Source organism: Lynx rufus, unplaced genomic scaffold (assembly GCF_022079265.1).
Source record: "Lynx rufus isolate CCGP_SWC_20201006 ecotype Redwood Valley unplaced genomic scaffold, mLynRuf1.p SCAF_38, whole genome shotgun sequence".
Classification (NCBI taxonomy): domain Eukaryota; kingdom Metazoa; phylum Chordata; class Mammalia; order Carnivora; family Felidae; genus Lynx; species Lynx rufus.
Window position 1 is genome coordinate 1850186 of NW_025814854.1, and position 17212 is coordinate 1867397.

The 17212-nt window shown below is 63.5% G+C and overlaps 1 protein-coding gene across 2 annotated transcripts; it reads left to right on the forward strand.

Moving 5' to 3' along the window:
- The first annotated feature begins 523 nt into the window (after positions 1 to 523).
- MXD4 (MAX dimerization protein 4) lies at positions 524 to 15116 on the forward strand. 2 transcript variants are annotated; one of them, XM_047094190.1, is made up of 6 exons: positions 526 to 667; positions 771 to 870; positions 4482 to 4511; positions 10239 to 10353; positions 11341 to 11503; positions 11762 to 15116. In XM_047094190.1, exons 1-6 carry the CDS (start codon positions 604 to 606, stop codon positions 11917 to 11919), a joined length of 630 nt encoding a protein of 209 aa, XP_046950146.1. In that variant the 5' UTR covers positions 526 to 603; the 3' UTR covers positions 11920 to 15116. The 2 variants fall into 2 exon arrangements, with proteins under 2 accessions (XP_046950147.1, XP_046950146.1); XM_047094191.1 differs by lacking the exon at positions 4482 to 4511 and having other exon boundaries at positions 524 to 667.
- The last annotated feature ends 2096 nt before the right edge of the window (positions 15117 to 17212 follow it).

Here is a 17212-nt window from a genome sequence, read left to right on the forward strand (position 1 = left end):
CCTCCCGCACCCTGACCAGTCCAGGGGCGCGGGTCCGGTGGCTTGCGGTGCCACCGCGCTCCGCTTCCTCCCGGCAACGCGTCCGGCCGCGGCGCCCTCATTGGCCGCGCGCCCCGCAGCCGGCCATTGGTCCGCGGTCCCTATTTTACATAGACCGTTCTGGGCCAATCGGTGCACGGCGCCTACTTATCATGCACGCCGGCCGCCAGTCAGCGAGCGCGGGGGCCGGGCCACCACGTGCTGTTGCTAAGCTTGGGCTTCTAAATTGTTACTACCGCGGCGGGCCTATCGGAACCGAGCTTCGCATCTGTCAACATTCTCGGCCCGGCCCGAGGCGTTCGGCCAGCTCCCATTGGCCCCGGCCCGGCCTAGCGCCCGCCCCCGGACCCGGAGCGCCGGCCCCCATTGGCTGCGTCGGCCGCCGCTCGCCTTATGTGTCAATTTGAGGGCCCGAGGCGGAGGGTGGCGGCCGAGCGCGCTGGGAGTCCGCGGGAGTCGGGGAAGTGGGGCCGCCGGGCGCGCGGGGCGGGCGGCTAGCGGAGCCGGCCGGAGAGGGCCGGGCAGCGGCCGCCGCCGTCCCGGAGCGCGCGGGCGGGCAGGAGGATGGAGCTAAATTCCCTGCTGATCCTGCTGGAGGCGGCCGAGTACCTGGAGCGCAGGGACCGAGGTAGCGCCCGCGCCCCTTTGTGCGTCGGGCCGCGGGCGGGCGGGCGGCGGCGGCGGGGCCGGGGCCGGGGCGGGGGCCCGCTGACCGCGCCGTCTGTCCGCAGAGGCCGAGCACGGCTACGCCTCGGTGCTGCCCTTCGACGGCGACTTCGCCAGGAAGAAGACAAAGGCGGCCGGCCTGGTGCGCAAGGCCCCGAACAACAGGTACCGCCCCCCCAGCCCCCGCGCGGCCGCCCCCCGCCCGGCCCGGCGCCCGGGGTCGCCCCCCCCCCCCCGAGCGCCCTCCCGCGGCCCCGACCCCCGGTCCGCAGCCCGGCCGCGGCCGCGCGCCCCGGCGGCCAGCCTGGAGGAGGAGGCGCGCCGGGGCCGCGGCCGCAGCCCCGCCCGGCCGGCCCCGCCCGCGCCGTCGCCATCTTCCCGCGGGCCGCGCCTCCTCGGCCTCTCGCGTAAACAGTGCCACGCGTACAGCGCCAGCCGCTCGGGGTCTCCTCCCGCAGCCGCTCCCCGCTCCCAAGTTGTTCTGGACTTTTCCGGGCAGGAAAAAAGTTGTCATTGGGCGCTGGCCGGTGCCCCCGTGAGTCCAGGGAAACTGAGGCTCGGTGCAGAGCAGCGTGGGACCGCTCGCCCTGACCTCTGCTTGCCGCGGGTGGGTGGGCCGCACCTCTCCTGCGGCTGGGCTGAGGACCCCTACCCCCAGGGGCCTGGACAAAGAGGGCGCCCGGAGGCCTTGCCTGGGCCCCCACCCGTCCCACCGCTCCTGCCCCTCTCCTGACACAAGTGAAAGTGCAGCGACAAGTGTAGGGTTCCTTTCTTTGGGACAGGAGGCCTTTTTTAAGGGGAGCTGGAAGAGGTGCGGGCCGCCGTGCAGCAGCCCTCCGGGTGCCAGCGATCCCCGCCCCCTCCCCTGGCCTCGTTCCCAGGCTGTGAAACGCAAAGCCCGGGTACACATCCCTGCAGGGGCATGGGGACCCTGAGCTAGGGCTCCCACGGGGTTCCCCTCTCCCCGCTGCCATGAGGACCACAGCACACCTGGCACTGTCTGGGGGCCCACTTTGGCTCTGGACCATGTCACCACGCTGGGAGCTGCTCTTGCAGGGGGCTTCGGGGCCCCTTGGCAGAGGGTGCGGCTCATTCCTGTGGCCTGCCTGTTCTTGGGAAACAGAAAGGCTGGCACAGGGACCCATCTCCTGTGACGTCCTGGCGCCCCGGGCCTGGCAAGGAATCGGTGGAGTCTCCATCTGCCCTGGCTGGACGAGCCTCTGAGTCCCAGCCCCTGGTCCCCTGCTGAGGGCAGTTTGGGAAGGGATACGTGAAGGAAGGGGGGGGAGCACCACTGCCTCAGGCCTCCTCAGGGAGCTAGCCAGGCCCGTGCTGTTGGCTCTCATTGCCCCCAGTGCCATGGCACCCCTGGAGAACTCCGTGACGTGACCTTGGACTCCCATGGGGTACCCAAAAGCGATCACCAGAATTCTCTCTAAGATTCTCTGAAGAGGGCCCCTTATGCACGGAGTGGTTCACGTAGGTGCTAATATTCACCCAACCCGGGAAGGAGGTGTTATTTCTATCCCCATTTTAAGGCTGAGGAAACTGAGGCATAGACCAGTTGAATTACTTGCCTGGCCCCCTGTCCCGTCTCTGGGACTCCCGTTCTGCAGTGGGGTCCTGGCCTTCTACATTCTGCAGGATGGAGATCTTGAGCTCACTGGGAAGGGAATGAGAGGTCTACTGGGCGGCGTTGCACCTCCCTGCTGCTCCTCTGGGCAGAGCCTGCCGCTCCCAGTGTCTCAGGCCCCTACGGCTCACAGTGATGGTCCCTCCAGGCTGTCCTGGCCCAGCTGGGCCTCAGCCAACCCAGACCAGGGCCTAAGGCAGAGCAGGGCCCAGAGGGTTCGGGACCCTGCCTTGGCAGGGCAGTCCCAGCCTGCAAGGCTTCTGTGTCCCACCAAGATGAGGGAAAAGGATGGGCACGGCTGGGACCGGGGTGAGGCGTGGATAGTGGGGCAGGAGGGTGACATGTGTGGGGAGGCGTCACAACTGCCAGAGCTCCAGGAAGGGCTCTTGGGAACAATGGTTCAGCAAGAGAGGCCTAGAGCCAGCCTGCTGGGGCTCAGGTCTTACAAGGACATGGGTAGAGGAGTATCTACCTGGAGGCGTTGATGTGGGGTGTGAACCGGTGATGCCAGGAATGTGCTTAGTAAAGCTCCAGCCGTGGGTCCACCCCCACCCCTAGCCCCAGTACGAAGCATGCGTAAGACAGGGCATTCCTGGACCCATGTTACAAACCCCCCAGGAGGCTAGCACAGGTGTCTGGGAGGAGCCCCAGGCGGGGCTCTGGGCCTCTCTCCCTACTCCCGGCTAGCCAAGGAGTGTTCCTCTCTCTCCAGGATGGGGTCCGGCCCAGACTGTGAGGGGGTGGCCAGGCCGGTTGCTCTACACTGAAGGACACTCCCTGACCCTTATATCCTTCACACGTGGGCAGACCCACGCTGGCGGGCTGTTGTTCAGGCCTCGAGGAGCCTGACAGCTCTGCTCCCTCCTGGTCCTGGCCAGCCCTGACAGGGGTTCCAAAGCTCCTTGCCCAACCCTTGTGAGCAGCAGGCCCTTGAGCCCCCCAGAACCCAGGTCTGGAGGCTCTCCTCAAGCTGCAGAGGGGAGGCCCCAGTTGGCTCTGATGGGGCCATGAACCATGGTGGATAGCAGAGGCACGAAGGCTGGGCAGGCGCTCCAGCTCGTGGGGTGGGGACGGGAGACACCTAATCCAGAGTTCCTGGAGCGGGAGAGTGAGGGCGGGCAGGCAGAGGTCAGCAGAGGCTCCAGGAAGGAGTGAGGGGTGGGGGACACGGCATCCAATCTGGGTGTGCCCCGAGGTGGCCGGAGCCCTCTGCTCACATGGGAGGGAGCCTGGCAGGCCTCGGAGTCCTGGCTGTCCGTGGGGTCCCCGCCTGGACTGGGAGAATGATCTAGAACGGGGAGATTGGCCCTGCTGCGTTGCTGCTCTGCAGGGCAGATGTGGTGGCACTGCCCACTGGAGTGCTCAGGACTCTGTACCCCTGTCTGAATGGGCCAGATGGGCAAGGCTTGAGCAGCAGATGGGGCCACTGTTCCCAGAGAGGCCAAGACCGTGGCCCCAGAGGGAAGCAGAAGGGCCAGCCTCAGTGTCCCTCCTGCCCACTGGGCCAGGAAGCATCCAGGTATCAGAGCCCTGGGCTGAGGGCTCTTGGGCTGGGTCTGCTCTGTCCCTCGATGTCCCCGCTGGTGTGAGCTGTGATCTTGCAGGTGGGAGAGCCCAACACGGTGAGGATGTTGCTGTGTATGGCTGGGGTTGTCAGGACAGCACCACCCTGCGTCCTGAAGTCCTGGCCTCTGTGCTCACCTGCAGCTGGGTCCCTGTGAAGCTCCTGTGGCTCCAGAGACACTGCTGGCCTCCGGGAGTGTGGGGTGGAGAAGGCTGGTGGCTTAGTGCCTGGTAGACCTTGGGAACACAGGGTGGGTCGGTCCTAGAACCTTCTGGAAGGGGTCCTGGACCTTCCTGCTGGCAAGAGTCCCCACATGTCTCACTAAGTAAGTCAGGCAGTCCTAGACACCCCTGGACATGACTGCACTTCTGTGTCTCCTGTCCTTGTCACTCAGTGCGAGGTTCCCCCAGCCTTTGGTCAGCAGTGCTCACCTGCCCAGCACTCCCCATCCCGAGCCGTCCCGGGACCCACACCCTCCCTGCCACCGTCTTGCAGGTTCCTGAGTCCCTGAGTAGAGCTGTCATTCTTGTGCTTTGGTGGTCAGCAGAGTGAGCTCTGTCTTTCTGTCTCTCTAAACAGGTCCTCACACAATGAACTAGAAAAGCACAGGTAAGTGATCCCCTGTCCCTCCCCCCCAGGCCCCACGTTGGCCACCTGACGTGTCCTACCTATCCTCCTGCTGAAGGGATGCTGTGGCCGCACCCGCATCCACCTGCTGTGCCCTGGGTGTGGCCACCTGCACCGCCAGGCCGTGCCCTTGCTTGGGAAGGGTCAGTCTTGAAGGAGGAGTCAGGCTCCGGTCTCAGGCACTGCCATGCCAGCAGGCAGAGACCGGGGCCTGTGCCCTGCTCATGAGAGCTCAGGTGGGGGTGAGCGGCTAGGGACGGGCCCCCTGTGCTACGTGGCAGTCAGGGCCAGCTCCCTGGAGGAGAAGATCCATCTAATTCGGGGCATTTGCTGCCTTTGGGAGCAGCTTTTGAGCTCTCAGGACACTGGTCTCCAGCCAGGAGGGTTCAGCCCTCTCGGTCTGGGGTTCCTTAGTTTAGGGTCCCTTGCACTGTGGGGTGTGCCTTCCAAGGAGCTCCCACTGGTCTTATCTGGGGGCAGTGGGAAGGGCAGCCGGGCTCTGGCCATGTGGGCCTGAGGGAAAGCTCCGGGCCCAGGCTGGATCCCGGGACACCCACCTGCCAGCTGCAGGGCCCGGTCTGCTCTGGGTTCTCCGAGGAGTGGGAGGGCTTGGGGTGAGAAGTGGGGAAGGGGCAGTAGGGCCGGCCCAGGTCGGCCCCAGAGCCCTCCCAGGTGCCCCTAGCCTGGGCGCTACAGGCCTTGTCGTGCCCTCGGGGGCTCCACGACCCTGCACCTTCTCTGACGAAGGGACGAGACCCAGGCAGGCTAGGCCCTGCCGACAGGTGGCCTTGCAGCTGGCCTTAGCAGGGTGGTGCAGCTGTGGGTGGGTCCTGGGATGCCTTGTGGTAGCTTCTTCCTGACCTTCGCTCCCATCTGTGAAATGGGCCAGTTCTTTCCTTCCTTCTTGGGTCAGTATTGGGCGGTAGTGGGGGTGTACAAGGGTAGCGGGGGTGTGCAAGGTAAAAACTCCAGCCTGCCCTGGGAAAGCTTGGAGCACAGCCAGTTTTCTGTGCCCCCCTCCCCCTCCCCCTCCGGGGACGCCCACAGCAGCGCCAGCTTCCTCTCCCCTGGGATCCAGCCCTCGGCTGGGTGGGCGCTGGGTGGGGACAGGACGCTGTGTTCTTTGGAGGAACCGTACTTCCTGGACTGGTCCTGTGTGATTGAGGGGTTCCCAAGAGACCGTGGAGGTGGGGCAGGTGTGGGGGCCCTGGGGTTCCTCCCAGGCTGGAAGACATGGCCAGCCTCACTGGGACCCAGGAGCCTGGACAGGCATGTGGGGATGCTCTAGAAAAGGCTTCCTGGGGGTGGTGTCTGGAAAAACAGCCCCTCAGTTCAGACAGAGGGGATGACACGAAGGGAGTATGGGTGGCAAGGGCATGGCTGCCTATGGAGGGGGACACGTTGCTAGCCTTGACCCCTACAACTGCCCCTTGGCCTTGGCCTCAGTCACCTTCTCCCAAAGCGTGCCCCTAGGCTGGGCCTCGGGGGCTCTTTCCAGACACCGAAGCAGGACAGACAGGTGGCCTGAGGTCCATGTACACTCCCTCATCCCGATGCGGGGCGTGTGCTCCTGGCTGGCCATGAGGGGCCCACAGTCTTGGAGCTTGGGACCTGGTCAGGCCCCGGGTCACAGCTGTACCTGTGCCGATGCTGGATGCTCCTGGCCGCTGGCCACGGGCAGGAACGGGGCAGCTGGCTGGGTCACCGGCTCCGCACGTCGCCCTCCCTGGAGGCGTGCCTGCATCGGGCCTGTGGGGCATCCCCCGGCGTGTTCTCCGAGCCAGCCCGGTCAAGCTGAGGCCCGCCCTGCCCGTTCCTTCCCCGTCCTCCCTTCTTCTCTTGTGGAACGCTGCTCTAGTGTTCTGCTCCTGACCCCAGGCCTGGGGGTCGTGGAAGTCAGATGTTTCTTGGCAGGATGACCCCCCCCCCCCCACCGGCTCAGCTCCAGGATTTAGGTTTTGTGTGTGGAGGGGTGGGGGGCCCTCTGCAGGGGCTGCCATGCCACGTCTGCCTGACACAGTGGCTCACCGTCTCTAGAAACCCCACAACTGGAAGGTGCGGGAGCACATGAGGGGAGAATGGGGCACCCTTGCTTCTCGTCACACCTGCTGAGGGAGCCACAGTTTGGTGCCTCTCCGTGCTGCCTCTTCTCGGACTGCCGGGCCCGGGGTGGCCCGGAGCGTGGCCCTGTGGAGCTGGGCCCCTGCCCCTCGGGTGCCGGGGGATGCGGCATGGGAGCCCTGGGTCTTCCTCTGAGGAGCAGGGTCTTGTGGTGGGAAGCGGGCAAGGCCTGGGTCAAGAGCCAGGCCGTGGCCGGCTGCCAGAGACAGAGCTGCTCTTAACAGACTGCAGTGATTCCCAGAGGCGGGTTCTGGCCCCAGAATCCACACAGGGTTCCTTCAGGAAGTGGTGAATTTTCAAAGCTCCCAGGAATGCCGGGGACAGCCACGGGGCACTGGCAGAGGGCCTGCGGCGCTGTGGCAGCCCCAGAGGCGGGCTGCAGGGCCCCGGCACCCCTTCCAGCTGCAGAGAGGTCATGGGGCAGCCCGCTCCCCGCAGGGGTGGGGCATGGGGTTCCTGCCCGGGCCCCACAGCCGGCGCTGGTTCCCACCCCGCCGAGGCTGCCCTCCTGGCCCAGCGCTCCTCTGGAGCTGGGTGGGCGCGCTGTCCAGTGGTAAACGTTGCACGGCTGTGGTCCAGCGGGCTCTCCTTGTCTCTTGAGAAGCCTCTGCTTTGGGATTTCTAAAGCAGTCCGTCCACGTTCGTTCCTCGCTGACGCCCGTGGGCCTCCCGGCTCCCCCCTCAGAGTCAGCCATCCCAGGCGGCTGGGAGGCCGCACCTGCTCCCTCCTCCTCCGCACGGATACTAACTTGGATAAGAATGGGACCTTGTCATCTGCTCTTTCTAACCTGACCTTTCACCGGACACCACGTGAGTGTCCACCTGTGTCGTGCGTTCCTCTCCGCCTCCTGGTCCCAGCGCCCGCACGGGCACGCGTGCTGCCTGCACTGTTAGGGGCGGCCCTCTGGTTGACGCAGGCCGGGCCACAGCGAGTGTCGGTAAACGTGCACCTTTGCATCCGTGGGGGGCAGTCCGGTGGGACCCGGATCCTACAAGTGCAGGTGCTGGTCAAGGGTTTGGGTCGCCGCGGCGGCCCTCAGCGCTGTCGTCCCTGTTCGCTCTCCCTGAACAAAGCGCAGACGGGCCCGTGCGCCGCCTGAGAGCCGGCCGGTCCTTTCCAGTCTGGCCCAGACGCCCGCCCGCCCGCCCTGCTTGGTCCTCAGTTCCTAGAGTGCTGGGAGACCGACTCGGTTTTGTGCTAGCCTAGCAGTCTGTGCTCTGCAACTTGCCTGTTTGCGTCCTTTGCCCGTTTTCCACATTAAGATACTCCTCTCTTTGTTTTTGATGTGTATGAGCTCAAAATGTCACGGATACTAACCATTTGTCTTTTATGTGTATCACAGATACTTTTCCACTGTTGTTCGTCTTTCGGCTGTGTTTTTTTCTTTCTTGTACAAATGTCTCTTTCTGATTGTAAAAGTAATATGTGGTGTTTTTTTGGTTTTTTTTTAGCGTAGAAAACTTGGAAAATATAAAAACAAATAACTAAAAGACACAAACCGTAAAGCCAAAGAAATAAACGTTGCCAACCGCATCACCTGGAGACGCATGCCTCCTGCTCTTCATTGTGTCCTGTTGAGTCTCTTGTGTGCGTCTGCTGTTTTATTTTTTTAAACAATACTGGGTGACCTGTCACACACGTGGTTCCGTACGCTGATGTTGTCACTGAGCGTTTGTGACGCAGGAATGTAGAGCACACTGAGAGGATGGTATGGTTGTCTCTGGGTGGTGGAATCTGGGCTACTTTTCTGCTGATCGGCAGTTTCTGATTTTGCACAAAGATCACGTGCTGCTTATGTAATTAAGCAGCAGATTGTAAGAATTGACATTTGCTCTAGAGTAGGTGGACAAGGGGACCCCACTTGTGAACTTAGCACGGACGGCAGGACAGGAGGGCCCCCGGGGGAGAGGGTGACGCTCTCATTGCCGACCCCTCCTTGAGCACAGAGTGTGGTGTGCAGCCTGCCCCTGTGTTCCTGGCCCCGTTTTCAGCAGGGCAGAGGGGACGCTCCACCCACTTGGAGGTGAGGGAGCGGAGGTTCCCGGACTCCAGGGGGTCATGCATGCCCCCTTCCCTAGCCCTGTGTCTGCATGGAGGCGGGCGCTTATCTCTGAAGGTCCTCCAGCCTCCCGGCAGAGCATGGGCTGCTCCGTACGTAGGTCCCTGGTGCCTGGGCTGCTCAGGTCCTGGCCCCGTGTGGCCTCGTGGCAGAGCACGGCGTCAGTCCTGTGTCCTGGAAGTTCTTCCTGACTCAGGCCCACCTGGCCCACCCTAGGTGCTGGGGTGTGGGGTGGGGAGGTGCCCTCTCAGTGGGGGTGCTGTGTGGACAGGGGTGGCAGACGTAGGGCCAGGGGGTCCGTGTACAGCCAGCCTTCCTCCTGCAGGGCGGGGCTGTTAGTTGCTGTTCTACAGAGGGGGTCCTGCCCTGCACCCAGCTGCCCCCTCTCTCCCCAGGCCTTGGATGCCCCTCAGAAGTGGCCATCACTGCCCACTCCCCTCCCGGGCTCTCTAAGGCTAAGCAAGGCTGTGGCACATAGGGGATAGAGGTGAAAATAAGAGACGGCCACGGTTGGCACTTTGAGGGAAGGGGCATGTGCTGGCTGTGGTGATTGGGCAGCCGGGCGACAGGCTGTCTCACAAAGAACTCCTACCCCTCGCCCTCAAGGGTCCTCCTTTCAGAGCGGAGCCCCAGCAGAGCGTCGCGGCTGGACAGCGTGTTGGGGCTCTGGCGCCTTGCACGTGCTGAGGAGGGGCCGTCACGTGGATGGGGCAATGGCCCCAGGCCATCGCGGTGGCCACAGCGTCCTTTGGGATGCACCGTAGTCACCTTAGTCCCTGCCAGCCTGCCCTCCCCAGATGAGATGAGCCAGGAAGGCCGTGTTTCTGCAAGGGTGAATCCAGGCCAACCGCCCCGCCCCCGCCCCCAACCTGAGACCCCTATGTCAACAGTGCCACTGGCTCTGAGGAGTGCAGTTTTGTGAAACTCTGCCTTCATCTGCCTGAACACAGGGACGAAATCTGGAATGAAGCTGTTTCTTCTAAGGGAAGCCAAATTTGGGGTGGAGGGTCTGGTCCTCAGCCCTCCATGACCCCAACAGACTTGTGTTTGTGTGGTGACGTGACCAGAGACCACCCTGAACTTGGCAAGGTGGAATGCCAGTCTTGTCTCGGGCCCCCTTGGACCTCTGGGAGCAGTCTGACCAGGACCCTAACCCTGCTGTCCCCGGCCGTCCCCTGACCTCCTGGATGCACTGTGGAGGACAGTGGCAGCAGGGTGAGCCAGGGCTCTGAAGGCGGTGCCTGGCGGTGGCTTTCTGAGGCCCTGGGGGCCGTGCTGGGCTGGCTGCACGGGCCCTGGCCATAGGCTCTCCTCCTCTGTTGGGGCATCCGGAAGGCAGGTGCCTGGCTGCTCCGGGGAAGCTGCCAGCCAGGCTGGGAGGGGAGCCCCGGACCCTCAGCAGGTCCGTGCAGGAGTCTGGCCGGCTGCCTCTTGTGCCCTCAGACCTCCCAGGCCTCGCTGCTGCCATTGCCATTGTCCCCGTCGGCTGTGCCACTCTGGCCTGACGGTTCTGTGTCTCCTCTTTCAGACGAGCCAAGCTCAGGCTCTATCTGGAGCAGCTCAAGCAGCTGGTGCCCCTGGGCCCTGACAGCACCCGCCACACCACGCTGAGCCTCCTGAAGCGTGCCAAGATGCACATCAAGGTAAGTAGGACGGTGCCCCCGCTGCTGCCCCTGGTCTGACCCCATCCCGTCCCGTGCACCCTGGGGGAGGGACCAGGGGGCCTGAGGGGAGCCGCCTAGCAGGTGCACATCGGGGACCCCTGGGGGTGTCTGGTGGTAGGTGGGCGGTGCTTGGCCACGGGGGATGCTGAAGGTTGAGGTGGTCACAGGCACGTGCTGGGTTTTATTGGGAGGTGGGGGGTGGGTAGGAGGTAGCCATGCCAGGCTGGGGGAGGTGTGGTCCTCGGGGGCCCTGGGCTGTGAAGGGGCAGCAGCTAGACGGAGACGTGGGGCCAGGAAGGGCAGGATAGGAAGCCGGCAGCCCAGGGGTTGAGAGGTTCTGGATAGAAGGTGGGGTTGGTCTCCTGGGGTAGGCCCCCAAGGCCTCGAGACAGACCTGCTGGTTTGGGGGGGGGGGAGATCTTGGGACACTTGGGCAAACCAGGGTGGGTCTCAGTGTCCTCAAGAGATCCTCAAAGCTCCCAGGCCAGCACAGGCAGGGGGGCTGGAGCTTTGAGAGAGGTAGAGTCAGTGCCCTGGGGCCTCACAGAGCAGCAACAGCTCCAGCAGGGAAGGTATGGAGAGGGAAGAGGGCAGGCAGGGGGTGAGCGGATGTCAGGAGTATGGGGGACAGCGGGGGCAAGACTGCTGAGGGCGGCTGTCCTCCAGGAGGCGGTGCTAGCCCAGGGCCCACGCGTTACTTGGCTCGGCCAAGGTGTCTAGTGGCTGTGGGTCGTCTGGAGCCAGTCAGCACACACAGAGAACGGGCCTGGAGGGGTGAGGAGGGGGCTCATCGGGACTTTGGGCCCCATGGGCACTGGGCACCCTGTGGCCCCTGGCCGTTGCGGGGGGGGGGGTGCGGGATGAGAACCCGCCCCTGCACCCCAGTTCCTGGTAGGGGATGGTCCCCGGGTCCCCCCATCCCCGCAGCTCACAGCTCCCCTCGCCACCCCCCCCCCCCGCCCCCAGAAACTGGAGGAGCAGGACCGCCGGGCACTGAGCATCAAGGAGCAGCTGCAGCGGGAACACCGCTTCCTAAAGCGGCGCCTGGAGCAGCTGTCGGTGCAGAGCCTGGAGCGCGTGCGCACAGACAGCACAGGCTCCGCCGTCTCCACCGACGACTCGGAGCAAGGTGGGGGCGTGGGAGCGGCCCCTGGGTGGGGACGATGGCCGCTGTGTGTCCCCGGCGCTGTCCGAGCGCTCCGAGTGTGGTAGCGGAAGTGGTGCCATGTGGAGGGAGAGGCACAGAGGCCGGGAGCCCCATCCCTCCCCCACGCCCCGCCCCCGGAGCCTCTGCGTCCTCCATGAAGGGTGGAGATCGGCCCTAACTCTGAAGGGGGCCCCCGGCCGGCGCCTCGGTTTCTGATCCTGCCGTCTCTGTTCTCCCCAGAAGTGGACGTAGAGGGCATGGAGTTTGGCCCTGGTGAGCTGGACAGTGTTGGCAGCAGCAGTGACGTGGAGGGCCACTACAGCCTGCAGAGGGGCGGCTGCAGCGACGGGGGCTACGGGCCCCCCTGCCGGCGGCCTGGCCGCCCCGGCCTCTCGTAGGCCCAGCGCCCTCAGCTCCTTGGCCCGCCTGCCTGCCCGGCCAAGCGTGCCAGCCCTCCAGTCCTCGAAAGCCTCTCCGCGGGCCCGCTGCTGTGCCATTCTGGAAGCTCCAGCTGCCGCCTGGGCTGCCCGCCTCCGCCGCCTGCCGGTCAGGGCCCACTGTGCTGCCCACCCCTCCCAGCCGGGCAGGGACCCCTGCAGGGAGGCGGGGCCCAGCTCCCACATCCCGGAGCCCAGCGTAGCCGCCCACGGTCTGTTCTCAGATTCCTAATCATTCCAGAAGTATTAAATATCATTGCTGCAAATCCCGGCGGGCACCGTGTGAGGGGCTTAATGACCACTGCGGGGAGCTCAGACCCCAACCCTGGATCCCAGGAGAAAGGAAGGAGTGGACCGAGGAAGGAAGGAAGGCGTGGCTCTCCGTCCGTCTGTCCATCTGTGTGTCAGTCCACGTAGGCTCCTGAGGCCTGGATGGAGGGACCCATGAAGGGCGGGACTCGGGTGAGCACCCTGGGGCAAGTGGGCGGAGAGGGGCCTTTGCACCCCACAGGTGTCGAGCAAGCGCTGGGCTCCTAGGGGCAGGCCAGGCCCCCCCTTCCAAGCTTCTGCTCTATTAGGTCCCTCAGATGTACACACGCACATGCCTAGGCACACACACCCACACGCGCATACACACACACACGCACACACACACACACACACACACACACACACACATGCAGACACACATCGTCACTGGACCCAGAGGATACACATCATGGGGAGGTAGGCCTTCAAGGGTCATCTGGGCAAGTTCTGGTCCGTGGCCTGTGCCTGGCTCCCCCTCCCCCCCCGGCTCACTGGCCCTGTTTGCACTGGGCAGAGGGCTTCTCCTCCTGGCCGGGGCTGGAGTGCGCTGGGGACGGCAGGCTGAAGCCACTGAGGCCTCAGGAGGCTTTCTCATCTACCTTTGAAAGAAAAAAAGCAAAAAAAAAAAAAAAAAAAAAAAAAAATTGCTGCACTGCCCAGCAGCCCAGAACAGGGCTCCCAGGAAAGAGGCTTTTTCCCAAAAACAAAAGAGAAACATTTTTAAAAGAGAAAAAAGCTCTAAAGACTCCCCGCCAAGTGACATCAGCGTGTGCCGCCTCAATTTCCTGTACGAGATTTTTGTACTCTATTTTCCTAGCCGTTGCTGTGTCCTTGTTTGCTGAGGGGTGGGAGTGACCCAGCGTCTCAGGGACTCGTCTTGTATGTCACCTTCGTCCAAGTGTGCCTTGTGTCCCGTGTCTGGCCCCGCCCCGCCCACCACCACCAGCATCTCCCTTGTGGCTCAAGGGGCGCCCCTGGCCTGCCCAGCACGTGCCCTCCTAGCTTCCTCCCCGGGCAGCAGCCCCTCCCAGCAGCCTCGGCTGGCTTCCTGCCGGGCCAGGTGGGGGGGGGGGGATCGTGCGCAGCTTTCTGTCACCTGGCCCCCTGGTGACCCAGCACCCCAGTATCGCTGTGCCCGGGGCCTGGTGAAGAGCCGGCTAACCAGAGAAATAGGTTCTCAGCTGTACCCAGCTTGAACCGTCCCTGCTCCCCTGGCCTGGGGTGAGGGCCCCTGATTTCAGAAATAGGCAGCTGATGAGGACAGCCCTTCACCCTGGGTAGCCAGGCCGGGGCCTTAGGAGGCTTCTCCTGGCCTTTTGTTCCCGAAGCCCTTGTCCACACAGCAATATTTGGGTGGCGTGCTGTGGGGCCGCCCCGCCGCAGTGTCTGCTTCCCTCTCTGGTGCGTTGTAACCAATTTCCAGACTGGGGTGGGGGGGGGAAGCTGGTGTTTATTTTCGGTCACGCTGGTAGACGCGCCAGGGTGGGTAGCCTACTGAGGCAGAAGGGGGTTCCTGGAAACGGCTCTGGCACAGAACCTGTCCTGCAGAGGCTCAGGATGGCGAGTGGAGAGCAGGCTCATGGGAGACAGCGCAGGGACTGGGGAGACTGTCCAGACATCTTGCTGGTGGTTGCGAGGGAACCTGTTCTATCCTGTCTCCTTCCAGTGTCACTGGGGGTCTAGAGTGCCTAGGGTGGCTCCCGTCTGCCCGAGCACGTCCACAGAGAGCTTCTTGTGAGCATCTGGCGCACTCCGAGGCAGGAGTGCGCGAGTTGAAGATCCTGCTGTGGGGGGCACAAGTCCAGACCCCTGGGGCGGTCTGTGTTCAGAATTCATAAAGTACCAGCTCCCCCAGTACCCCAGCCAGCAGGGTCATCTCCAGGTGACCAACTGTGGCCCTCCCTCAGCTGACCTTCTGGCGGCTCAGCCTGGGGCTTCTCGGGCTGTGGTTCCTACCTGGGCCAGGGAGTTGACCTCCCTGGCCACCTAGGGGCCTGTGCTCCCAGAGGCCCCTCCCTGCCACCAGCAGACACGTTGGGGGTGGTCCTCGGGGCCAGGGTGTGGTGCTAGGAGTTACACATCCATTCTCTCCTCCCTCTGGCCTTTTGCACAGGTTAGCTGTTGCTGGTGGCCACAGAGACCCAGAGGGGGCCCTGCTGAGGCCGCGTCGGATAACTGAGCACTGTTGAGTCTATAGAAGCAGATGGGACCAGAACGGGGTTGCAGGGGTGCCTGCACTCTCTATCCGTGTGCCCTCCCACACCTCTGTGGGCCATTGTGGCACTGGGTGGCCAGGATCCTGGAGTCCCAGGCTCATGTTTGGGTCCCCACCCTCACTGGGAGGTGGCCCCTGTACACCAGGCCACTACTGCCCAGTGCGGGCCCAGCTGGCTGGGAAGACTGCAAGAAGGCTTCTCTTCCTTGGAGCTCTGGGTCCACCTTTGCATTTTGGGTCTGGGAGGCCCGGGGCCCGAGCCAGCTCTCTTGGGCTGATGGGGCTGTGTGCCCAGCGAAGGCCCTGAGGACCCGTGCCCTCCTGTCTGCCCCAGACAATCCCCATCTGCTGAGCGAGGCAGGCTTCCCCCACTCTCCCACCCCCTGCCTCTCTGGATCAGCTAACCTGGGGACCCCTCCCCATAGCTGGGCACACAGAACTCTGACCCCGGGCCACATCTAGGGCAGGTTCTGTGCCAGAGTCTGGGGCTTCCCGGGGGGCCTGGCACTGGCCAGGATAGCGTGTTACAAGATCCTCACTGGAGAGAATTGGGCCACCCACCAGCCTGTTCACCGGGAGGGACTGTGCTGTACCATTCTGTCTTTGTAATATAAATACAGATTTTTATACCTCACCCCTGTGGCTTCCAGTTCTTTCCATCACCATATTTGTCTCCCTTCCTCTCGGCCTCCTTAGGGAGCCCAAGCCCACTGGTGACCTTGGCAGCCTTCGCTGCCCTGCCCACAGCTTGTTTTCAGGGAGTCCCGACAGACCATGATCCTTCCCCACTGCAACCGGCCACCACTGAGACTCCACCCTCACAGCTGCCTCCCTGGGCAGTCACACCTGCAGCTGAATGAAGGTGGACCCCCTTCCCACTCCCCCAAGCGGACACACACACACACACACACACACCATCGGCCAACCAGGTGCTCTTACTGCTGGCATTCAGGTTTTGCTCCCGGCCCTGGTGCGGGGACCTTGGGATGGTCAGCCTTAGGGTGGATACCGGGTGTTCGCATCCCGATGCCCTTTCCACGCAGCCGCCGTCGGCTGCCAGGGATGCACCTTGATAAACCTTCCTTGGATCTGCCCTCATTGTCCCCAGAATATCTCCGGCGGGGCCCTTGCCTGCTGTTCTCAGGACCTGCTGTGCAGGGTGAGGGTGTGAAGTGGTGTGACCCCAGCACAGGCAGCTGGGGGATGAAATGCTGGCAGCGGGGAGCTGCGTAGCCAGCTAGCCGGAACAGGACTTCCCGGAGAGCTTGGGGTGCCTGCAGCGGACATGCAGCCGCACACGTTGGGGATGGCTCAGTGAGACCCCCCAGCAGGTTTGGGGGTGTCTGGGAGAGGACCTGCGGGGACCTCAGGAAGGAATGTGGGTTCCTCCTCCCTCCTGCAGCAGGCAGCAGCACTCTGGCCTCTCGACCTGGGTGAGTCCGCCTGAGGGCACCTTTGGAAAACAAGGGAATCCCTCCTAGGAATGCAGCTGGGGCTTTGGGTCCGGATGTAAATTCCAAATATTGCCAGGACTTAAAATCACTACCACCTTTTACTGACTGCATGAGGGCCCCAGAAATTAGAGCTTGATGTCCTCACGCTGGGCCCATCTCACACAGGAAACCGAGGCTCAGAGAAGGTACCCACCTTCCCCAAGTCACCCGCTGGAGCGGGGTGGGCCTGGGATCTGACCCTGGTCCTCTGGGGAACCCCTCCCCCCCCCAGATTCCACGTCAGCGCCCCTCCAGGGAGACGACCCCCTCCATCCCAGCCCCCCCTCCCAAAGTCTCCTCGGCAGCCAGCTTGACCCCCGGTGGTCTTGCTCCTCCCACAGCCTGCAGAATTAACCCCAGGTGCCTGCCTTCTCCCCATGGGCTCCTGGCACTCCTACGCTGGCTTCCCCCTGGCCAGAAGTCTGCACTCACCAGCGCCCCCAGCCCCCAGCGCCACTCTGGGACCTGCTCCTGTGTCCCTTCCCGCACACTTGGGCCAGGATTGTGGCCGCCCAAATTGGGCGTTGGTCTAATCTGGGCCCGTCTGGAGGCAAGGCCCCATGCATGCTGTTTCCTTTCCTCTGTTCCCAGTCCCTAGCCAGGTCAGGCCTCTAGTGCAGGCTAGCCCCACAAGGATCTTTCCAGAATGTAAATGTTATGCCACTTGTCCATTCAGCTCGCGGTGGCTCTCAACTGCCTCCTCATTGCCTTCTGCCTCCTCAGCCTGTCTTCAGGCCCTTCATGAGACCCCAACCCCCCTCCCAGGCTCCTCACTGCCCCCTTCCTCTGTGCCCTCTTACACCCAAACCCTTCCCATCCGCAGTTGAAGGAACTATCTTGGCGAGCTCCTGGCCCCAACTTGCTCCTGAGTGTGAGGACTGAGTTTTTACCTCCGTTACGTGATATCAACGTGATGGAAGACAAAACCACTTTCCGCCCGCCCACCCTCCTCCTCTGCTTTCTTCTGAGCGGGAAGGATTAATAGGGAGAACAGAAAGAAGTACCACCTTCTTGCTCAGCTGGAAACTGAGGGTCATCCAAACTCTGGCCCTCAGGCCCCAGGGTTCTGCCCTTGCATGAACCCAGCCGAACCTTTACTCCTCCTCTCCCCAGTGCACGGGAGGCTCCCTGCATCTGTCTTTTGCCACCTTTTTGTCACTTTTGTTACTGCAGAGTCAGACTTCTAACACATGTCTGAGAATGTCACTCACCTGCCTAGCCCCCACCCCTCACTGCT